Source organism: Carassius carassius, chromosome 18 (assembly GCF_963082965.1).
Source record: "Carassius carassius chromosome 18, fCarCar2.1, whole genome shotgun sequence".
In the NCBI taxonomy this organism is placed as follows: Eukaryota; Metazoa; Chordata; class Actinopteri; order Cypriniformes; family Cyprinidae; genus Carassius; species Carassius carassius.
The window spans coordinates 2,179,694-2,205,532 of NC_081772.1; the positions used below are offsets into that span (position 1 = coordinate 2,179,694).

The following is a 25,839-nucleotide window of genomic DNA, read 5'->3' on the forward strand; positions in this document are numbered from 1 at the left end:
TGATGAAATCCGAGAGCTTTCTGAACATGCATAGACAGCAATGCAACTGAAGCGTTCAAGGCCCAGAAAGGCAGTAAGGACATATATAAAATAAAAGGTCTTATGGGTTCAGAATGACATGAGGGATTATGCTACTAACTACAGTTTTTGTAACGTAATTTGGAATCACTAAAGGACTAGAATTTGTAAGTAATATTTTACCCAACACTGTATAGAGAATGGAACACGTTTTTGTTCTCTTTTTATTTCATTTAACCCCTTAACTGTCACTCACATTTTTGAACATAGACTATATAGTGGACGATTAAACTTACATTTTTATAATTAATGAATGAAAACATTTTGTGACATGATATTGAAGTACCATTTTCATGGTAATGCAATGTCTGATTTTAAAATGGGTTTTAAAGGATGAATTTTGAGATTTTAAGTTTTCAGTCGATATATAATTTCTGATGATTTCTAAAAAGGAAAAAGAGTAAAAAGGCAACGAAGAAGTCTCCTTTTATAATTTAGATTTTTTGAGGGTGCACTCTGGTCATAAATTAATCTACTACTTTTCCTACATAATTTTAACAAAAAACATTGATAAAATATAGATTTGGGATTCTTAGACCTTTCCAGCGAAATATAGTTTGTCAAGATTAGATTAGATTTAATTGTAATATAGTGAAGTAAATGTAAGCGTCCCGAATACAGGATTTAAAAGTAGTCATACTATATTACTAATTTGTATTACATCACGTCATCTGTATTCAGTAATGGACCATAATTTGTAAATAATCTACCCTGCACTGCTGATTACTTGTAGCACAATTCAAGATTTATTTTGACCAAATGTTGTTTCCAAATCTACCTCAACTTTTTGAAAAGAACAAACAATTCAAAACAATCTAGTCAAACCAAACTGAACAAACAATTGTAATAAATCATAATATCATATCAAAGACAAAGCTTTTCCATTTGATTTGTGTATATTGTCAATCCTTTTGTTCAGTCTTGTATTACTTCATAAATGAGAGACTCCTCAGGGAGCCGTTCGCTGGAAAACAGCACCACGTTAAATGTGTATCGAACAGTTATCTTTGTCAAACGGAAAAACAGGTGTGAATGTGCTGATGGAGCATCTGAGAGACACTGAGATAATGAGATATTAACAGCGTCTCTGACCGTGATTAGTCCACCGGGTGATAACTCAAAATTAAGTGCTGCTACATTTCTATTACGCCACTATTAGTGTCTGGAGCTGTTTCATACTAATTATGATCTTCATCATCCTGCTCACCAAAAACAATCCTGAATGTTATGAAAGCCGCTAAAACATGAACGACTCATATTTCCCCCCAAAAACAGAAGAATAAATAAATAAATTAGTTTTTTGCATTTTCACAGTAAATCTCATTTAATTTATACACTGCAAAAAAAAAAAAAAAAAACGCTTTTCAAGCTTAGATTTTTTGTCTTGTTTCCAGCCAAAATATCTAAAGATTCTTAAATCAAGAAGGATTTTTCTAGACAAGTAAAAATTATTGTCTTGTTTTCAGAAAATAAATTAAGTGAGTTTTTGTTTGAAACGAGCAAAATAATCTTATTTCAAACAAAAATATAGATATAGATATATAGATATATTTCGGCTGGAAACAAGACAAAAAAATCTAGTCTTGGAAAGCATTTTTTAGCAGTATATATATATATATATATATATATATATATATATATATATATATATATATATATATATATATATATATATATATATATATTGAAAAAGAAAAAAGATAAGACATTTTATTGTATTTGTTTTAGTATTTATCATATCATCATATTAAATTTTAAATAGAATATATATATATATATACTCTGCACTGTAAAAAGTGCTACACCCACAAAGTAGGTTTTATATATTTTAAATAGTTGTAATCTAGTTTATTTTATTTGTTTTATACTAAAAAGTATACATTTACTTCCTCTTTACTTAAAATATATCACTTTTTATATAACAATATATTTTAAATAAAACAATTGCAATTTATTTGGGTAGCTTTTTGTATGAGTTTGTTGTGTAAAAGAAATGTTATAAAAGTGAGTTGACATACACAATTTATTTGGGCAGCTGTCGATGTGGCATGTGTGTTCATCAAACTTAAATATTTAAAATAAAAAACACATAAAAATTAAGTTGGATTTATCCCTTTTTCACTGGACTTTCTGAGGCAGATGCTTCCTCGGCACTTCAACTGTTTGCACGCTGCAGCGGATCTAGATTTCAAGGACTGATTAACACGGTAAGTTGAGCAATATTAGCCGATTTACTGGTGATGTAATGTCAGGCGAAATCGTTTACTCAACTAGGGAGCTGAGGTAAGGTTTGCAAATTGTACTGTATAGCTAGCTATCCTGCACACATGGCAAGCTAAGTTGGCTGCACAGTGCTAAGCAGTGAGGTCTTGTAGGCAATGATCAGCAGCAGACAACAGCAGTTTTGTAATAGCAGACCGTGTTGTAATATGAAATTAAGTAAGTGCTTTAGTCATGCCTATTATGTTTTAAGACTACTTTGGCTTTATTTTTACCAATAATATCACTTTTAATCGTTAGTTAGCGTTAACTTAACCTGTTAACTGCCATTCACATTTTTTAACATATACTTGAAAGTGCATGATCCAAACCTATAATTCACGACTGAAAACATTTTGTAACATAATTTTGATGTACAATTTTCATGGTAGATGAATTTAAAATGGGTTTCAAAGGATGAATTTTGAGATTTTATGTTTTCAAGTGATATATAATTTCTGATGTTTTCTAAAGTGTGATAGAGAAAAAGGCAACAAAGAAGACTTTTTTGACGAAGGTCAGAACTCCTGTTATAATGTAGGTTTTTGGGGTGCACTCTTTCCATAAATTAATCTATTACTTTTCCTATAATTTTTAATAAAAAAGATTGGTAAAATATCTATTTAGCAGTCTTAGACCTTTCCAACAATATATAGTTTGTCATGATTAGATTAGGATTTAATTGTAATATAGTGAAGTAAACATAGGTGTCCCACCGAGGGGCCGGGTGACAGTTAACAGAAACTAATATTTGACATTCAACGGTAAAGTAAAAGTTCTAGACAGCACACATTAACATTAGTAACTGGCTATGCTAGTTTTAGTTAAGGCTAACAAACGATTATATTATTAAGTTATATTATTGGTCAAAATGAATCCCAATTAAAGTAGCCTTAAAACACATAGAGGCATGAGTACAGCACTTATACACAATCTTTTTTTTTCAAAGTGCTATGTACTGTAAATAAAGGTGACTTGACTTATTTAATTTCTTTTTAATAACACAGTCTCCGGTGGGGCATGCAGCTGACTCCTGGGGTGCTCGTGTTATCAGCAGCAGAGATGTAAGTGCATTTGATAGCACTGGCTCAAAACCATAAAACAATTTTAACCTAATACTTAAATATTTTAGATTTACCACTGGTTTTTAAACTTATTCTAACATGCATATTTTTTGGTCTTTAGATAACCAAGAGTTTTTGTTACCTGGGGTCTTCAAACTTCAGATACAAAAAACTTCAGTAAGAAAAACTTCAGAATAGATACAATTACAGCTATAATTATTCCCAGGTAAGTAAAACATAGGCAAAATTGCAAACAATAGTGTTGGCTCCATACAATTACATTTCTGAAGGTTTTATGTACCAACCACCAATAGAAGGCAAATATGATCACCTTTCTGCCTCCTTCTACTACTGCACTAATAGAAGCTTGATTCATATTGATAAAAACAGCATACTTAATTTTGTGAGATGCTGGTGATAGTGTGAGATCTTGTACAGTACAGTGGTAGTGGTGTGTGTATAGTAGAACCTTTTACAGCAATTGAATGGTTGAAATACAGAGGATCTCTGATTTGTGCTACTGTCATCAGGCAGTAAATTTTGATCAGATTTTACTTGTTAACAGGATCCGTCTGCCTATGTGGAGAAAAGGAGAGAAGTCGTAGTACTGAGATGCCTGATTGAGTACATGGGGGAGAGAAAAGAAGATCAGTGTCCACCATGTATGTACTGGGCTTAAAGCTACTTGTCTAATTTCTGTCTGTATGTATTACTATTGTGAATATATGGGGTAATTACTTTGCTCTTGAAAGATATTTAAAACAGTAATGTGATGACCAATAAGGTACAGGCAATGAAAATTGCATTGTTTTATTTTAATGTATGCTTTGAACCAGAAAAGACAACACTCATGCTACTGTAAATCATGATAGTATAGTACCCACACTCAATGACATTGTCATGGTAGACTTCACTCTGGTCACATGCTCTAGTCAAAGTATCCGTCTAGTATCCATCACCTTAAGCAACTAAAAAGTAAAATTTTGACTTTGTGTCTTATCTGTCTTCTACCAGTCTGCTATATTCATCTCATTACCTGTTTGTCTGACCAAACTCTTGATTCTTTTTTGTCTCCCCAATAGTCATGATGAAAGAGAGGTGCACGCTGAGCTTGGCAGTTCCCCACTGAAAACATACCATGCCATCAGCCAAACACGATTGGAATTATCATACAGTAGAAGGACAGCCCGTGGTCAGAGGTGTGCCAAACCTGTAGAAAACATGTTGCCTCCTGTTTGGACTTGCCTATGCCCACAACCTCAAGTATCCCTCAAAACTGGTGTATATTTCTGAGATATATCAGAGGCTCTTTGTGGGATTGGACCCCATGCATCCCATTGTGTATCTTTTGTAGGCACTGTTAAAAGTGACACTAGTTGACATTGAATAAATTTTATTGTCTTTAATCTGTCTTCCAATCTTTTTCTTCTTCAATTGAATTTGTAATTGTTATTGACAAAGTCTGTTTATGTAAAGTGATTTACTGTACTGCTTAGAATATATACATTTAGATTTATTTTCTGAGGTTATAGCCAGGACTTAATTAAAATGTTTATACACATTTGATCAGGTTAAATTTACTATGAACATAAAGTTCATAAAACCTAACTAAAATGAGTACAGGTTACTTGTAGCAACACATAAATACGTTACATGTACCAAGAAAATTAGGTTTATCTAACTGAGTATTATAGCACTTATTAGTTAACTCAACTTGATTTTGTTGTGTTTGAATTAAGTAATGTTACAGAGTTTATTATACTTGAAAAAGGCTGCAAGTTGACTCAACTTAAAACATCCAATGCAGCCACTTGCCTCACTTTTTATAAGTTAGATCTAGGTATTACTTTTTACAGTGTGTATGTGTGTGTCTTAACCACGGCACGAGTGGAACATTATTGGAAAGTGTTTCAAACATGGAAAGATGTCAATAAAACATCTTTTAAACAATATATCATGTAGTATTTCATTAACCTCGGGCAGTCATCAGTGTCCACAGCTCGTTAGTGCTCTGTAAATGAAGTCTAAAGAAGAGCATTTCATGACTATATACTCATTATGTTTCACTTAACCTGTACGAACTGTGAAAATGGATACATTTTGACCACAAATAGAAATGTTATAATTTAGAAATTTATTTAAAAACTGAAAATTGGTTATTATATTTAAAAATATACAGAAAATAACTTTAAGTTTGGGCTCTGTTGTTAATTGAAACCTTATAGTTATGTTAAAGGGCTCCCTATAGTTTAGAGCTACATTTTAATTATAATAGAATTTATTTAAAGAAAGAGCAATTTGTTCAGTAAACCACTGTTTAATAAAAAATAAAAAAATTTATGATCAAATGTGTCGTTAAAATGTGTCGTCAAAATCGAGGTGTGTACCGAACCGTTACACCCCTAGTGTATATTATGTGTTTTTAAACGTAATTCAGCAGCTACATGTTCTTCATTAAAAAACGTTTTCTTATTTCACATTGAAAAAATATTTACTTTTTGTCTTCATTACAATAAAAATAATTCAGAAGCTATTGTCACAATGCAATAAATCGTAATACTTCGAAAATATTCTTTGTGTTCTTTATGCAAAATGCAGCGTCTTAATTATTGTTTTGACTTTGTCACGAAATATGTCCTAAACATGTTTTGAGAGACTGACTGAGTTGAAATCTAAACTGTTTCTCCAAGTCAATATTAAGGTTAAATTAGAGCAAATCAAGTCTATTTCATCTATTTTAGAGCTCAATACTCTAACTGTGTGTCTCATTTGTGTCTATTTTAATTTCTCCTAAAGAATTAAAGACAAAGCTTGAATGACACCTCCAGCCAGATGAGCAATAAAAGATAATGGCCTGTTCTTATCTGACCTCTGTTGATGGCCGAGGTCCTGCAGCAGCGTCTCTGTGTGTTTCTGTCTGTCTGACGGCTCCACGTGACTCAGCTTCTGTATCTCGCTGTGAATAAAGTACCACAGCTCTTTCACTCCATTCTCCACCTTCCTCCGCAGTTCCTCCTGTTCTCGACCCGGGCCAACTGAGAAAGAGAAGAGAGATTAACAAAGCAATAATGTCTGAAACACTGTAAAGGCAATCACTAAATGGCCTTAGTAGCTACACAATGTATGTCGTTGAAAACTGCTGTTGACTCACCAGCTATTACTCTTGACACATATTTGTTTTATATAAAAATATGGCAGGTAGATCTGTAATAGTCAGTGAGTTTTTAAAGAAAATGTGAAAGGTTGCAACTGCTGTGAATCTTCCCTAAAGATTTAGTCCTCTTTCTTAATTTCTTTTCACTTGTTTCTAACTCTACATTTCTCTGTCTCCATCTCCATGCTTAATCTCTACGGGACGGGTGACCCTGGATGAAGGCTCTGTTCCAAATCCTAGTGAGCTGCCCTGCTGTATACCGCCTACATAGACAGCATCCTAATTGAAATAGAACCTCAGAAGTGACTCATTTAGATGCTCTCTTTTCAAAATTTTCAAAAGTTTTCAAAAAGTTACCAAGCTAACAATTTGATACAATAATGAGCATAAAAATACTCAGATATTGGATTGGAACTTTAAATATTTAATTATTATTATTATTATTTTTCATTAAGCTTCAGTGTTCAATGAAATATCAGTTTATTTGAAGTTTTATAATTCAGACATATAACAACAAATTTATTTTATTTAGACAAATGATACACAACTTATATAAGAAAATATATTATATACTGTATATAAATAATTTGTCATCTATCTATAAACATGTATACACAAACACAAATATATATATATATATATATATATATATATATATATATATATATATATATATATATATATATATATATATATATATATATATATATATACATTTAAACTATTTCAATGATAATTTCACTATTACTTTGTTTTGGTATTAAATAAAATATCATAGATTTTAAATATTACAAATACATCTCTAAATCTAAGAAATATTTATTCCTCCTTATATTTAGAAATTTGTCTAAACTATAAAACTACAAATCAGGGTTTTATTATAGTTAACTAAAAACTAAAACCCTGAGAAACATTTCTTTTATCGTTAACTGAAGAAACACACACACACACACACACGCACACGTATATATATATATATATATATATATATATATACATATATATATATATATATATATATTTTTTTTTTTTTTTTTTTCAGATTTTTGCCAAGGCAACATTTATCATTTTTATTTATTTCAACTTGATGTACAAATCAAAAACAACAACAACAACACCAGAAAACTACCTAAAACTAAAACAAATAAAAATGAATAAAAATTGTGTCGAAGCTTTGTTTAAATAATAATAATAAAAATGACAAAAATGCACAACAAAATCACTTAAACTGTAATTTAAAAATGAGTTGTAGGTGAGCAGCTCAGTAGGGTTTGTGCAGAGCTGCTTTCTCCTCTAATCCTGCTCTCATTACAGCAGAGGTGACCTGAGTCAGATACACAGCATCTATCTGCACTCTTCTGGTATGGGGTGAAGATGACGATGACGATGATGATGATGATGATGATGTTGGTTATTTTTGGCAGATCCTGCAGCAAGGAGATTTCCCCGACCCTGACCCGTTCCCTACCCATGATTATGTATGCAAAGACTTGAATGCAGTACATACACATACATGGACAGGAACGTGTGCAAACATTCAAACTCTACCTACACAATGACTCATGCTGTTGTGCTTCTGTTACACCTACATGGACGTCTATCTGCAAGTCTACACCAGAATATAAACAAATATATATATATTTTAATGATAAAAAGCGTTATTGCATCCCAGTTTCATATGCAACTGTAAGACTTGGGGTGATTTCCCAGAAAAGTATTCCATATGTATTTGCCAGCGCTGAAGTCTTCATTTTAAGCCCTGGGTGGAACTGCACCCACTTTTGTGATTTATATTTGAATGAAACCAATCCAGTCTAATTTGAGAAAACTAAGCGCTCTTGATGATGCATAGTTTGTTATATCTGCCACAAAATATTCCTAAAATAAATATAAATTGTTTACTGGCTGACAAAAGGAAATTAAATTCTTGTAAGAATTGTGGGCAGAATAAAACATTACTCAATCGATTAAAAGGCTTTAACTGTTCTGATGGTACAGTAGTAAACATACGACTATGCTATTTTATTACATTTTGTCGGATTCATCGCATTAAATTAATTGATAACGGACAGCCATTATAAACCACTTAAAATGCTGAATTTTAATCCAAATAAAGCACTGTTTTTAATTATTTTTTGCTTTTTTCAGTAAAATATCTACAAATCTTTGAAACCAGATACATTTTCGAGAGAAGCAATACTGCATAAAATAAGATTTTTATTATTATTATCATCACGAATGTATTTTGTCTAATTCCATATAACAATGATTTCTGATCATGTGACACTGAAGACACTTTTAACCAACATCATACATTAGATTTTACCATATATTCAAACAGAAGACAGCAGTTTTAAATTGCCACAATATTTCACAATATTATTTTTACTGTATTTTTTAACAAACAAATGAGCATAAGATACTAAAAACTTTTTTTTTAAATTACCAACCCCAAACTTTTTAAGTGCAGTACTAATCTTTGAAGTTACTTAGATTTAATTTAGTAGATTATACAGTGAATTTAATTTTATTTATATCTAACTGAACTGCCAGATTCTCTTGCTTTTTACTTAAAATAAGTGGGAAAAAAACAAAAAAAAAAAAAAACAATTCAACAAAACGTGTTCATATTAAAGATGCATTCTCTAAAAACATCTCATAAAATCTTTGATTTTGTGTTTATCTGGCCAGTGGAAAGTTTGGTTAGGGTTCAGAAATGGGGACTCAGTCCTGATGATGTCCTCTCTTACCGTCTCCAGATAATCTCTGAAAACTGTGGATCTTCTGTTTGGCTCGGCTTAGCTGTTCCTCAAGAGACCGCAGTCTTCCTGATGATATTGGCCCATCCGATTGTCCTTCTGGAATCCTGCAAAACACATGGTTCGTTAGCAAACTCTTTCCGCAGCTCAAAGCATTTGCAAACTCGCGGCATCCATGAAGAAAGCAATCAGACCGCCAGCACTGCTTAAACAAACACAAAACTACATCAGGCTCAATATGTTGATTCACTGGAGCCTGATTACCAATTGGCCTTGAATAAAATGATCATAAATATCTGCTATGATGTTCAATAGCGTTTAGTGCGCTGCATAAATTAGCTGCTTACATTCGTCTAAAGCATAATTGCTAATTACAGTTTGACTGTTCGTTTCTATTCAGCTGATTTAGATGAAATCACCCCTCAACTAATGAGCCTTTGGGAAACTCTGCATGACGCCAACAAACGCTCATTTAACATCACATATCATATTGCCATTATTTACTGAATGTTTACTGAAAATTTCCATTTGTTTCTATACGGTGGTAAACGGGGCAATATCCGTCCAAGTGCCGAAACCACTTAGTAGATCGTTTATATTACATATTAATATGTTAATCATGCAGTAATATTAATACCACTGCTGCATGCATTTGCATGAGGGTCTGTGCAAAAGAACAAAGATTAGTTTGGATAAATCAATAGAGCATGTTAGCACAGTTTGCAAGTGTGGAGGAGGGAATACTAATTGATTCAAAAGATGCAAAAAAAAGGCTGTAAATTTATAATAACAAAAACAACCCTGAGTGCTGAGGAAACAAAGGCTTTTTTTCAAATTTCTTTTAGAAATTGACACTTTTATTCAGCAGGGATGCCTGGATGTGGATAATTGAACAGTTGATGGTCCCCATTGACTTGTAAATGGCTACCGTCAACTTTTTGCTTACCAACATTCTTCAAAATATCTTCTTTTGTGTTCAACAGAAGAAAAAAAAACAATGACCTCACACACGTTTGGAACTTGAGGGTGAGTAAATCATGACACAATTTAAATTTTTAGGTGTGCTATCCCTTTAAATATCTAGGAAACCAGCAGAGAGGAAAAAGAAAAAGAAATTGGGAAGCTTGTGGCTTTCTGGTTTTCGCAGTGAAGCTCGTTTCCCTTCGGCCCCTGAACGTTTGATTAGAGATTACACAAGGACCCTATCAGCTCCCGTATGGTACTGACTACTAGATACTTAAAACACACTTCAAAGGGCACAGATGGCTCAGCGTTTAAGGCTAAAAATATATATCTGCAATATATCCAAAAGGTAACTATATACATATATATATATATAAATATATATAGTTACCACAAAGTGCCTGAGGACTATTGAATTTAAGTACAAATGAAACATGTTATTAGAGGACAGAAAAGCTCAGTTCAATTCCATCTAACGAGTACAAGACACGAGCATCAGAAGAGCAGAACTGCTGATGGAGAGCAAAACAGAGTCTGATACCGAAGCAATAGCAGTCAAATGACATTACAGCCAGTGAATTACTGTCAGTCACTGCCACATGCAGCACTGTGAGAGAAAATAACAAGAGTTGCAAGATTAGTCAGGAGGAGATGATGGAGACAGAAGCCTGAAGATCACACAGATACGCCGATGAGAACGAGGCATGGAAGATCTGAATACTGCGAAATGATTAGTGAACATGAACAAACCTCTAATCCTACAGTAAGTTTGCTGTTACTTTTTAAAGCAATCATACTGAAGTATGAAACCACTCTGAATACCATAGTAAATACATACCAACATGTTAAAATCATGCAAAACACCCTAGCAACTGCATATCATCGAGTTACAACCATCTAGGACACCCTAGCAAATGTATAGCAACATTACAACCATCCAGATGTCACACTTCACTTGGAAAGAATGAAGGAGCCCAGTAAACAATTACCGTCTTTCAACGTTGAAATATGGTTGAAAATAAGTCGGTCTGCCTGGGACTGGTTTACGACGTGATTTCAACTAAGTAGTTTAGGCTGGACTGTTTGACTACGTGTTTTCAACTGATCATGTTTTCAACTGATAATCTAAAGACAGCTAGATAATCTGTTATACATGCTAAAACAACGGAGAAAACAAATTACCAAACCATGTTCATTATTATCTTAAATAAATGTAAAGAGTTTTACATATTCCGTCAAAGTATAATTACCCCACCCCACCAGGTGGCGGTAATGCACCATTAAAGATAGTTGCCAACCGCCATTAAAGCGACAGAAGAAGAAGCGAAGAGGCGCGTGAATGTGGCGCGAAAAAAGCCCAGGCAGCCAACCGCCAGATTCCAGAAAGCTCTTCACGACTCAGAAAGCAGCTGTGTAAAGTAAGTAGCTATGACAAAATAATTAGATATGATAGCAAAATAAGTGTAACGTTATAAACGTTTACCTTATTTCAACCAAACCTGACTTTTTTTATTGTAAACGTAAGTACTGTAGCAGTAGCTAGCTAGACATTCGGCTACCATGAGTGTCCACAGCCACACCACGGATGGAAAGTTAGCTAATAAATTACCCAAATGCGGATATTAATAAGCCATTAAGGTTTAACTGTTTGTGATTATTTTGTAACGTAGTAATTTTATATCGAGGTAGATATCCAGATTAATTAATTTTAGTTTTGTTTATGCTATTTATAAACTTCCTTTACAACGTTACCTCAGCTAGGTTGCCTAACTTAACTGATAGAATTTAGCTGTACGGCTAAGTGTTTAGTTTTGTGTTTTTTCTTCAAGCTAACAAGCACAAAACCCCATTGAACTGGCTAACACTACCATTAGACAACCAGAGAGTCCTGCATCTTCAGACAGTAATTTCATGTTTTTATTTATTCTACTTGTTCACAATGCAAATGCAATATAAAGTATTTTTAAGTCTGGGTTCAAAACAAAGTATTTCAACCATTCCTGTTCCTTTTTCAGTTTCTGGATGTTCTTTTTCAACGCATCACCGTTCACCCACAAGGTCTGAATCATTAGAAGCATTTAGTCCACAGTCAGCCAGTAAGTCAGTAAAAAAAATTTTTTTAATTGGCTAGTACAATTTTCTTTTTCATGTCCATGATCAATTGCATTCTTCATAGTTGTAATTTATCCTACCTCACTCATTGACATTATTGCAGGAATAAAAAACGATTTCATTGAGCTTCAACGAAGGTTTTTTGTTTTTGTTTTTTTTTTGTTAAGGGTCTATGCGTTCTCGCACACCTCAGCGTGGAGTTCGAAAGCAATCACAGTCCGGGAGCAGAAAAGGTCGGGCGTCCTCATCCAGTGAGTCCATGATCAGTTGCATTCTTCATAGTTGTCAATTCTCCTACCTCACTTATTGACATTATTGCAGGAGCAGCTGTCTTTAAATTTTAATGAGCTTCAACTTTTTTTGTTTGTTTTTTCAGGATCTAGGCGTTCTCGCACACCTCAGCGTGGAGTTCAAATGCCATCACAGTCCGAGAGAGGCTTGTTCCCCATGTCTCAAGCTAGTACGTCCATGTTCAATATTTATTATTGTATGATTCTTTAATAATCATAAAGTAACAAAAATAAATAAATTAATGTAATTTCTTCCACAGAATACCAGAAGTCAGTGCTTGGAAAGCTAGTAGAAATTCTTGATGAGATAAAAAGAGTCGGAAGGCACTATGAGCCACTGAATTCTGCTGTCCACGTTGCTAGGCTAGAAAACTTTGAAGATTTTGCTGAAGAAGAGGCAGCTCTCAAGGAACGCAACCTCTGGGAACAAAAGGTATGATTTCCACAGAAATTGGACTAAACCGTGTCAATAAGACTAGACCTCCAAGTCTCCAAAAAGTCGAAATTATCTATATTGTGCAAAAAATATGCTTTTTGCAGCATCTTTTAACATGCACACAGCTTTATAGGATGTGTTATTGTATGGATGAATCAACATGACTAGTTCCCATTTAAGCTCAATCTGGCAACAAACAGTATATTTACAACACCATTGGTTTATTCATAATGTATTGAGTGGCTTTTCATGTGTCATGTACAGGTGTCCCAGCTCTCAAAGGTGGGAGGGAGGAATAACAAAGACTGCGTCCATAAAGTTATGGACAGGTATTAAACAACTGTCACATGCTCAGAATATAGAATGTAATTATGCAGTTAAATTTTTACTCATTTTCTGCTCTGTTTGCCCTCCTCTTAGCACATATAAAAGCATAAATGCAGAAAGAGATGATTCATTAGGAATAACGCAAGCATAAAGGAATATTTGTAGAATGTAGGCGTTGACCTCACTATGATTTTCTGCATGTTTTCTCAAGCTTTTCACCAACAGCCTAATGGCTGCTTTCAACATGAAGAGGCGGGGTCGCAGTGATACCGTTCATTACTCTGTGGTAAAAGGTAACTGCATTTTTCATGTTTATACAGTTGCTTCTCAAATTAGAATAGTGGAAGAGTCTATTCATTTTAGGAATTCAACTTAAAAGGTCCAATATGTAAATTTCTTCGCCGCTGGGGGTTGCTAACCTCTTACAAGACACACGCGACACGAGTCCTGGAATATAAAGCAATATTGACAATTCTACCGAAATACATGGAAGTGTTGAATTACTACTCACAGGTCAGTTTATTAGACGAATGAAACTTGCAGCGCTGTTTCACTTGGTCAAACCGTTACACGATCAAACTAAACTAGTGTTTTGTAAGTTATAATGTTATTCTATGTGTTAGTTTGTCTGTATGAGACTAGCAGTAATTTCAACATTAGAATAACATACAGATCTTATAATAACATTTCATCAAGTAAACTATATAACATTGATTAGTTTTACATACATTTTCTTACCTGTCTAATAAATTATATGTAAGAGCAGTGTCAAGTGGAATTTAGTCTCGGACATAGAGCCCTCAACATCTTGAAAACACCGCGCTGATGTTGATCCACGTTTTAGTTTTTTTTTTTTTTTTTTTTTTTTCATCTCAGCTTGCCATGGTCCATAATGTTTGAACGAAACAACAAGCATGCAGGTAGACATTTCGAACTACACAGTTGTCCATGTCTGTCGCCTTGGTTACAATCAGAGGGCTCTGGTTACTATCCTGTTGTTAAGTGATGACGTAAGAAGCGCTGTTTCCGGGTCCAGGCCTCAACTCGCTTCACTTGAGAATACAACCTCAGCAGCCGTTTATGAGCACTGTTTATTCATATTGATAATTTAAGCTAAACGCTTTCAATCTTACGGTATACACCACAGTCTCCGTACTCACAGCGTCCCAAACACAAATAATTTTTATATACAGTATATTTTTTTATATATATATTTTCATTGTCTGGCTATCTGGGACTTCGGTATGGAGTTATAATAATAAGTAATAATATATATAATATATTATATTATATATATTATAACTTATTATTATATATATATTATAATATAATAAGTTATAATATATATAACTGGGGCGGATAATTATTTAATTTAAAATTTCTCTGAAATTAAAAATCTTTGGGGACTTTTGGGATATTTTAAGTACACAACTGCAGGGTTGTAACACTGTTCAAGTGATTTGGGAATATTTTATTACAAAATTCCTACATATTGGACCTTTAACAGGTGAAACAAATTTATTATATAGACTCATTACATGCAAAGTGATTACATGCAAAGAGATTTCAAGCCTTTATTTGTTATAATTTTGATGATGGCTTATGAAACCTACAAATTCTAAATTTCAGAAAATTTGAATATTACATCAAAATTGATTAAAAAAAAAAGGGGATTTTAAATCCAGTAATGTTGGCTCTCTGAAAAGTATAATCATGCATATGTACTCAGTACTTGGTTTTTTAAACGGAATTTATTTTATTTTTATGTATTAGAACAAAACTGTGTGGTGTCTATATTAAGGCACTGGGCATTTCAAAAAAATCTTTGCTTTTTTCTAAATAAATTATTTATTTCCAGTTTAATTTTCTGATTTCCCATGGGCCCCCTTCACTAGTTCTCTTGGTCCCCCCATTTTTTAAATCCTGGAATCACCCCTGCTGAATACATATGCATGATTATACTTTTCAGAGGGCCAACATTTGTGTATTTACAATCTTTTTTATGTAATATTTTAATTTTCTGAGATTTTGAAATTGGGGGTTTCTTAAGCTGTAAGCCAATAATCATCAAAATTACAACAAATTTAAGGCTTGAAATATCTCACTTTGCATGTAATGAGTCTATATAATATATTAGTTTCACCTGTTAAGTTGAATTCCTGAAATTAACTTTTTCATGACATTCTAATTTGAGGAGCACCTGTGTATATATCTACTTTAGCTTACCAATTGTATTTCTTTTGGCAAGGTATGCAAATCCATGCAATTGATAATGAAAATACAATGTGTAGTATGTAAGATGATGTAAGACGTGGTTTATTCATGCACCATCTAATATATTTTCTTTTGCAGCCGCAGTAATGAAGTGGAGTAAAACAGCCACAGAAGTGGAAATCAGGGCTGCCATGGCTGAGACACTTAAACATGCTCCAGGGAGAGCTGGAGGTGGAGGTCGCAAAGTGTGAACATTTAGTGTACATTTTCTTTCTTAGAGTTGTGGTTTATTGACTCTTGGAAAGTGAACTGTGTTGGTTACTGGACCGACCTGTGTTTATTGCACTGACTCTGTGAAATATATGTGTTGGTTACTGGACCGACCTGTGTTTATTGCACTACTCTAATGTGAAATCTGTGTTGGTTACTGACTGTTTGCACCATTTAAAATGTGCTGTTTTAATAAAGTTATTAAAAGCTAACCATTTAAAGCTTTATTTCTTTCTTATGTTAATATAAAATGTTATTTGGCATGTTAATGTGGACTTGAGAATTGACAATAGGCATTTAGTAAATGTTAAAGATCGACCTGTTTTCAACGTTGAAAAGTAGGACAAATTCACGTCTTTTCAACCTTCAGTGGACCGTAATTAGACGTTGAAGATCGACCTGTTTTCAACGTTGAAAAGTTGGACAAATGTGACGTCTTTTCAATTTTCATTTTCAACCTTCAGTGGACCGTAATTAGATGTTGAAGATCGACCTGTTTTCAACGTTGAAAAGTTGGACAAATTTGACGTCTTTTCAATTTTCATTTTCAACCTTCAGTGGACCGTAATTAGACGTTGAAGGTTTACGTCTATTCAACGTCTAATAGACGACTTTTTGCTAGCTGGGAGAAGATCCCGGAGAATACAGAAGTTTGGTTTTAATTCAACCCACAAGGAGATACACATGAAATAAATAAATAATGACATTCAACAGCAGACAGAGAACTGAGAACACTATTTAAAGACACAGACACTGATGGGAAATGGCTGGAGCCAAATTAACTAAACGGGGAACATCTGGAACTAATGGAACTGCGGGCACATGACCAAATAAGGAAAACAGGAACTAAGACCGGGGTAAAATGTGGAAACTCAAGTCCACAACAGTGACACCAGAACACTCTAGCAACTGCGTAGCAATGTTACAATACTCCAGAACATCCAAGCAAATGCACAGCAACATGTTAAGGCCAGCCAAAACGCAATAACAGTTTGCATAAATATCTGGTAAAAAACCCCCAACAAAAACAGAACACTCTAGACGATTTAAAACCACTCAAAACATCTTATCAACCACAAAGCAACATGGTAAAGCCACCAATAACATCCTGGCAACCACACAGTGATGTGTTAAAAGCACCAGAACACCCTAGCAACCGTATGACAGTGCCCTGCTGGCAATCATCCCAAATGTTGTGTCAACACAAAACACAATAGCTGCAATGTGGGGGAACTTTTCCGCTGATAGTCAAAGTCTGGCTGCACATACTAAGTGCAGTGGGATTATATTCTTAATCATTCAAGCTTTTTCATTTTTTATGTTTATTGTGTGAGTTCTTGGCAAACGCCACTATGAGGAATTTATGTAGCTGAATATTCTCCAGAGCTCTGTGGCAATTTTTAATTTCAGATATAATAATGCTATTGACAGAAAGCACACATATTTCCAGCCAGCCTGAGGGTGTGGAGCCCTGCATCTCTATAAAACAAATCAACGTTATGATGTGTGGAGAAAGCTTCCTAATAATGCACCACACACACACACACACACAGACGCACGCACGCACACACACACACACACACACGAAGAGGTCGTTGTCAGAGACCATTTCATTACACATCAACAAACGCTGCAAACATTTTATTGCCTTTTGCATCAATTCCCATGTTTATGTATCTATCCAGCAGGTTTTTATCATCACTTTATGATGGTAGTATGTGCATGTATAAATAACATAAAACACTATAGTGCCTTCTGGCATTTAAACAGTGCTTTATTGAAGATATTCTTTTAGGAAATGTTTTGTTATTTTTGGGAGAAATGGGGGCTCTCATCAACTGTTTCAACGTGGGTGCATTAATCCAATTTTTGGTATGTTCTCAAATAATTTAAAATATTTATGTATTTTTATGTTTTATTTTCTATTTATTTGACAATTTTTTTTATAATATAACAAAATCAAATATACTAATGTTTTATTTGTAAATGATAAAATCCTATCTATATCAATATTATAAACATAATATATTAGTTATCTATAATGTTGGTATTGGTGGTTTATGGGGACTCTCCATAGGAGTAATGGTTTTTATACTGTACAAACTGTACCAACCCTACACCTAAACCGACCCCTCACAGAAAACTTTCTGTATTTCTAGATTTTCAAAAAAAAAAAAATACAGTACATATATATATATATATATAATTAATTTATCAAAAGCACTTGCAACAAATGCTGCAGGACTGCTTTATAAGCTCTAGTCTAATTAAATCTTGCTTTAGTAAACCCCACTAATAAATACAGCTGTTTTATAATCAATATTCCTCCAGTTCTACAGGCCAAGGATGCTGCAAGATCTATCAGAGATCTGGGATTGATGTCGTGGACCTCCAGGTTTAGCGCAGATCAATGGGAGACTGAGACCAGATTGAGGCTGAAAGACACACATGAGCATCTTTTTGGAATTAAAGCACAGAAGACATTGATCAGATCAAGATTTAGCCCGATAAAGACAAATGACCAGAGTAGCTCTGTTCTCTGCTTATGGGCCATAGATTGGTTCTCTGGAGATGATTTTGAGGAACTACGCTACAAACTATCAAATGCATGTTCAGTTTCAAGCACACTTCCCTTACAAATCAGCCCTGTGAACACTTTTCACGATGAGTTAATTGTGGCAGCTGTAATCTAATTATTTCTTCAATTCATTTGGCAGTCCTACTTCACTGATGATCTTTTCAAGAACAGCACTTTCTCCAGTTTCTCTGCAAAAACACTCTTTCTCGAGCATATTGCACAATCCTCAGCGTCAAAAAGTCACCCAGTGAAACCGTGAGAGCACTAAATTTGCCTCAGTCTTCTCTCCTCAGTATAAGCTCTTTTAAAAACTTGACTTTCTCCATCTGAACTGCAGAAACATCCCTCACATCCCTCTAGAACATCCTGCAAAAACTCCTTATGCTCCGTCGTGCTGCAGTCGAGCTCTGAGTCACACTCTGTGTGCTTCAATATAAATTTTTGTTATTGAGGGAAAAAGAAATATGAGTTCAATTTACATTGTGATTTATTTTGGCATTTTAATTTAGGTAATTAAAATTTGAAATAAAAATATGTATAATTTAAAATAATAATAAATATTTAAACATACACATTTTAAAATCAATATTATATTTATGAATTAACTTTGATCCAAAGCAACTTACAAAAATATTAATATTTAATATTATGTTAATTACATTATATATTAAATTATTATATTAAAAAAACCTCTTGGACTGTTTGACTCAGTTTTACTCAAAAGAACATTTATAAATATGGGATTTTGTTTATAATTAATAATATTAAAACAACAATACAATAATATATACACACACACACACACACACACACACACACACACACACAAACACACATATATATTATGTGTGTGTGTGTGTGTTTTCACATATATATAAATACATTGCTCTTATAATATTTTCTAACATTTTATAGCATATTATTATTAATATTAACAACAAACAAATAAATATAAAATAAAAATATAAAAACACTGCACTGTAAGAGCTCTACGTGCTTCAATAAACAAGTCATTATTGTGAAGAAAAGAAATATGATTTCAGTTTACATATGTATTGTTTTTGGCATTTTAATTAAGTTTTATTATTAATATTTCACTTACATTTATGCATTAAAAAAACGAATTATAAAGAAAAAAAAAACTATTAATATAAAATATTATAAAAGTTAAAATAAAAATGTATAATAAAATTTTAAATAAAAATATTCATGATATACTATAATAATTATATCATATCATATATTAAATTATTATATTAATAATAATAATAATATACATATTTTAAGGCAAGGCAAGTTTATTTATATAGCACATTTCGTACACAATGGTAATTCAAAGTGCTTTACATAAAAGAAAGTAAAATGATCATGAAGAACAAAAATAAAACAAGCAATTTTAAAACTTTGGAAATTATTAAAAAATTTACTTATTTAAAATGAATTTAAAACAGTTAGAAATGGAAGATTATTTTACATAAAATACAGTGCAATCGTTTCGGACATCGCACAGTGCTCATTCAATAAATGCACAGCTAAACAGATGAGTTTTGAGTCTAGATTTAAATGTGACTAGTGTTTTAGCACATCTGATCTCTTCTGGAAGCTGATTCCAACTGCGGGCGGCATAGTAACTAAAGGAGGACTCCCCTTGTTTTGTGTGAACCCTTGGTATTTCTAACTGACTCGATCCTAATGATCTGAGTGCTCTGTTAGGTTTATATTCAGTGAGCATATCTGCAATATATTTCGGTCCTAGGTCATTTAGTGACTTATATACGAGTAAAAGTACTTTAAAATCAATCCTAAATGTAACTGGAAGCCAGTGTAAGGACCTGAGGACTGGCGAATATGCTCAGATTTTCTGGTTCTTGTCAGAATCCTGGCAGCAGCGTTCTGGATGAGCTGCAGCTGTCTAATGGTCTTTTTGGGAAGAGCCCATTACAATAGTCCACCCTGCTGGTGATAAAGGCATGAACTAGTTTCTCCAAGTCTCGGCTGGAAACAAAACATCTAATTCTTGCACTGTTTTTTTAAACGATAGTATGCTGATTTAGTTACTGCTTTGACATGACTATTGAAACTAAGGTCTGTCTCCAGAATCACACCAAGATTCCTGACTTGATTTTTAGTTGTTTGACCCCTAGAGTCAAGGTATGCATTCACCTTGAACACTTCATCTTTGTTTCCAAATGCAATGACTTCAGTTTTTTCCTTGTTTAACTGAAGAAAGTTCTGGCACATCCAACTTTAATTTCATCAATGCATTGGCAGAGGGAGTCAATGGGGCTGTAGTCATTTGGAGATAAGGCTAGGTAAATCTAGCCCTGGTTGACAACTACTTTTGGACTGTTTGACTCATTTATAAACATGAGATTTTGTTTGTAAAATTAATTAATAACATTAAAACAGCAATACAAATAATATACATATATTATATTTTGACACTTTTTATAGCATGTTAATTTTTATTAATTAATTATTATTAATAAATAAATATAAAATAGAATGCATAGAAACATTGCACTGCAAGAACTCAATGCACTTTAATGAAAACAATAATTATTGAGGGGGGGGGTATGATTTCAGTGTGCATAGTGTTTTTTTTAGCATTTGTATTATTTTAGGTAGATAGTTTGTCCTGAGAGCATTTATGAACACGGATTTTCATTTCTTCAGAAGCTCATACCTTTCCATTTCTCTTGTTCTGTTGGGAGCACAAGAGCTTTAGTGTCCAGGGTGCTGAACTCACATCAGACAGAATCGGGTCAAACACTGCAAATGTGAGAAAGATCTGTGGTGGCACACTTCAAACTGTGTCTCAAATATAAAATTCACATACAATTAAACCTATAAAATGCATCTGCTTTTGCTTAGACTGTCAAATGATTACAATTTTAAATACTTGCAAACATTAATATTTACTGAGAAAAGCCCCCAAATGAAGACAATTCGAAAATTCTTATTTATATGAAATAAACACTACAATATTCCTTCTAAGCAACAGAATGGATACCAGCAACAGAAGCATCAAACTAGCTAAAATCAACCTAAAAATAGTTTCATCCTCGTCTCTGCTGGTCTTTCTAGCACAGACGTTAAAGGAATAATTCAGCCAAAAATGAAAATCCTGTTATTATTGTCTCATGCTCTTTTTGTTGCAAATCCGTATTCTGTTATTATAATTTTTTAATCTGTGGAACACAAAAACAGAATTTTGATGGTTAAAAATGTCACATTGGTGAAATGGTTTTGGGTGTTGGTTTATGTTCATGTTTTAGTGTTGCCTGTAAGTACTGTTGGTTAGTTGTGTTCATGTATATATTCTTGTTTTTCCTAGTCTAGTCAAGCCAAGCCATGTCTGTGTTTGTTGTTTATCTGCTCTTTTTTTTTGGGAAGCAATAAAACTGCACTTGGGATATCACGATGCTCGCCTTCAGTGGACACTAATTACAGAAAATAAAGAAATTGTAATTTATGGATCATGGCGTGCAAAAATTCAAATGATTTGCAGAAAAGGCCTAATATGAATTTAATCTGACGAGTTCAAAAATATCAATCATTCATGTGAAAATGGGCTGAGAAGTAATGTAGTGATCAGGCTCAGATTCGAACAGGAATCATGTGTTTGTGGCAGTTTTTCTGCTGATTAAGGAATAATACAAGACTTCTGTACTGTTGTCGAAAGCAAAAATACTATGTAACACATCATATTTTGGAAGAAATTGTGACATGCTTGAGCAAAACAGATACTAACTTAGGAATCTGCACCCCGATATTAGTATGAAACAAGTATTTCATTCAGCAAATATGAAGCAGGGCAGTGTTATCTGACTATATTGATTTACCGTAGTGACTGAGCCATGCGCCGCAGGTCTTCATTCTGCTGTTTCAGTCGCTCCAGCTTGGTGAGGATCTTCGCCAGTTCACGGCTGGAGCGTGGCGCATGTTCGTTGTCTCTCACCAGATGTCCCCCGATATAAAAGAGCAATGTCCCCCAGGCCAACAGGACCAGCGCTATCCAGCGCCAGGAGCCCGCACATGGACGCATGCTGCACCAAACTCCAGTCACAACCGATGGACGGCAGACATGCTGAGTCTTAAACACGAGCTTAAAAGCTGGGCGTCCAAATGTGGATGGTCAAGAGAAGCAGTTGTGTCTGTATAGGTACATCAACACACCGTGGATATTCATCCATCGTGACTCGTCAAGAAGGCAGATCTTCCATTGTGTTTCTTTAGTAGATGATTGTGGTATTTCTGCCTTAGTAGGTTTCACTGTTGTCTCATTAGCTTTGTCGTTCCAGTCCAAAAGCTGGGTTCTCTAGACGCATTAGGGCTCTGGAGAAAGAAAGAGAGAAAGATGTTACAGAGAAGTGGTTTTCAACTTGTCGGTCGGGGTAGGGAAATACAACGATGACTGCAAATAATAAAGTGTTATAATATTGTGACCCTACAAGCAAAACAGAACAGAAGCAGAACTCTCCTTAAATAATAAATGAAGTTGCCTAAACGGCAAATGCATGACCCTGCAACACTACATTTCTGCACTGCAGCAGAACTTGAACGTTCCTGTTGAAAATAAACAAAACTGACTAAACTGCAAGTGAGAAGTGTGACAATTAAAATGATCCTGTTTTTATTCAACTCATCTGTCTACACTGCAGATGTGTGATCCTGCAACACTGCAAGCGAGAAATTCAATAAAACTAAAATGTTCCTGGTACAATCATCAAAGGTGTGCACACCGCAAGCATGCAACACTGCAAGAAAATCACATTTAGATTGTTCAATGAAACTCACTGCAAGTGCATGTTATTGCAACACTGCAAGCGGTGTGACTGAACTTTCACAATCAGTGAAGCTGTTTACAATGCAACACTGCAAGTTAAATAAAAACTTCAACTTCACACAGTATGTTCCTGAGGCCAAGAGGAGCACGTGATTACGTGTGGTTTGAGTAGATCATCTAAAATAAATACAATTAAAGTAAATATGCCAAAAAGTTTTTAAGGCTCTTTGCTTATTTTTGAATGTTTCAATGTTTCTGTGTTGGGACTAGGGTTGCAAAAAGGTGGAAAAATTTCCAGTAAATTTTGGAAACATTACAGAAATTTGGGAAACTTTTCAGGATTTTTTTTTTATATATTCCAGGGATTTTTGGAAAGTTTCTGGAAATTTACTGGAAACTGTCTATCTTTTTGCAACCTTAGCTGGGACACAATCCAGTGCAAAATCTGAGCATTGAATCCAAACAATTGCTACAGAGAACACAATGTGCCAATGAAAATGAACTGAAAACATCCAAATACAACTAAAACACACAAATAAAAATGCAGTTCCTCACACCCCTGACACAGCCCTGCCTCGGCACCCACAAGGATTGATCCAAACGACAATCTCACGAAGGTGCAATCTCATGACAGATGTGAGGAGACTCTTAAAACATCTGTTAGTTTGGGGGTACATCCTACTAAATCCCCCTCATTCCCGCAGACATGTCCCGCAGATGTTGACATGTTTAGTGACATACTGTACAGTCAAACTGATGTGATGAGCGCACTGGAACAGCCCTAGAAAACCCAGTGTCATCAGTTTCCCTCCTGTAATGAGTGAGACATTGTGTCTACGCTGCAAGTGAGTGACAAGCTGACAGCGATTTGCTGCGATATTAGCATCAGCAACCGCAGGCTGTGCAATGCTGCTGAGGAGAGTTTAACTTTATGTAAATTAACAGCAAGAGATGTGGCGGCTACCAGTGGGAATAAGAGGAGCTTTAGCATAAACAAATCTGTTTGAGATGCAACATAACTAGAACACTCCCATTATAATGAAAAAAGCTGTCTTCTCTGCAACACTGCAAACCAACAGTGCAATAAAACCAGAATGATCCCTTTATAATCAGTGAGGCTAATAATAAAGATATTATGTTGATGTTTTATCTTAGAAAGCAGTGTCTGCAAACAGAAATAGAACATTCCCGTTTTAAATGAACAAAGCTGTCTATACTGCAAGTGATAAATGCAACAAAATTAAAATGTCCCTGTTATAGAATCAAGAAACTTGTCTACACTGCAAGGATGAAACAACAACAATGCTTTCACATCAGTGCAACTGTCTATAGTGCAAATGCATGACCACGCAACAAAGCAAGAATGCTAAACTGTTATTATCAACAAAGCTGTATACACTGCAAGCATGCAACTCTGCAACACTGCAAGTGTGACAACAAAACAACCAAAAGGTCAGTGCAAGCATGTTGAGTTCAGTTCCGTGATCTTTTAGCCACGCTGTGCACTGATCTAAAAGTCAAGTCACAGCTGCTTTTACTACCATTTCTCTGATTCGAGACTGAGGCGATTCATTAAGAATGATAGCATTGTGTTTTCTTCACAAGCACAATAACAGCCTATAAACCAAACTGTTTGTGCTTCGGAATAATAATAAAAAGGTAATAGCAACTTTTCATCTCACAATTGTCTGAATTGTGAGATATACTAAACACGGGACTGCAAGATATAAATTTGCGATATAAAAAGCATGAGTTTATCTAGCAGGTATCTCAGATTTCTGAGATCTTACAATTTTTTTTTTTTTTTTATAGTTTTTTTCCCTCACAATTCTGACTTTCCTTCTCAGAATTGTATGTCCTAAAATTGCATTTATGTCTCACAAATCTGAGTCTGAATCTTACATTTCTAAGATTCTGTTTTACTGTTCTGACTTTTTTCAGGACTGCCAGAAAAAAGATTAACTTTTTTAAAAGCAATGACCTTATTGTATTTATGCATTTATTTATTTATTTATTGTATTCTGTGGTGGAAACAAGCTTGCATACCAAACTAAGAGGCTCTCACATTAAAAGGCATGAAGCAAAAAATAAAACAATAATGAAAAAAATAATAATTATAAATCATTGCTAATTAATATCTCTGGCAATACTGTTCAATACTCATCAGTAAAAGTTATTCTAAAGAAGAAAATATTTTAATGTTTTAAAAAAAGCTCATTAGCTTTAAAATATCATAGCCAATTTTCACAAACTAATCAAAAAAAACTAACACTTGATCCGACTAAATATTCTGTTTACTCTTAAATGAATCACATAACGGAATTTAAATATATTGCAAACCGCATTCTGCACCGTTTAACCTTAAAACTCACCAAAAGGAGCTTCAAAAACATCTCTTTCTGTGAACATCATCCTCTACTCAGGATCAAGAGTTTCAGGGTTTTGACAGAAGGAAATGACACAGCAGACTACAGGGGCTCGAGATGTGCTGAGCTGTGCTTCAGAGCCAAACTGTCAAGTGATCATCTTGTAGACATTCAGTATCA

The 25,839-nt window shown here is 34.0% G+C and overlaps 1 protein-coding gene and 1 long non-coding RNA gene across 2 annotated transcripts in view; one reads left to right on the plus strand and one right to left on the minus strand.

The window, feature by feature from the left end:
* The window catches only part of LOC132092092 (alpha-(1,6)-fucosyltransferase-like), a 96,213-nt gene that overhangs the window by 14,757 nt on the left and 55,617 nt on the right, over positions 1-25,839 (minus strand). Inside the window, exons 2-4 of the mRNA XM_059498170.1 lie at positions 22,350-22,842; positions 9,306-9,421; positions 6,271-6,436 (exon numbers count right to left, since the gene is read on the minus strand). Coding sequence (XP_059354153.1) covers positions 6,271-6,436; positions 9,306-9,421; positions 22,350-22,552 — 485 coding nt within the window. The 5' untranslated portion in view covers positions 22,553-22,842. The remainder of the gene's footprint in view (positions 1-6,270; positions 6,437-9,305; positions 9,422-22,349; positions 22,843-25,839) is intronic.
* LOC132091764 (uncharacterized) lies at positions 12,550-13,078 on the plus strand. The gene is made up of 3 exons (XR_009422121.1): positions 12,550-12,640; positions 12,766-12,849; positions 12,940-13,078. It is a non-coding gene; the product is annotated as an uncharacterized LOC132091764 (long non-coding RNA).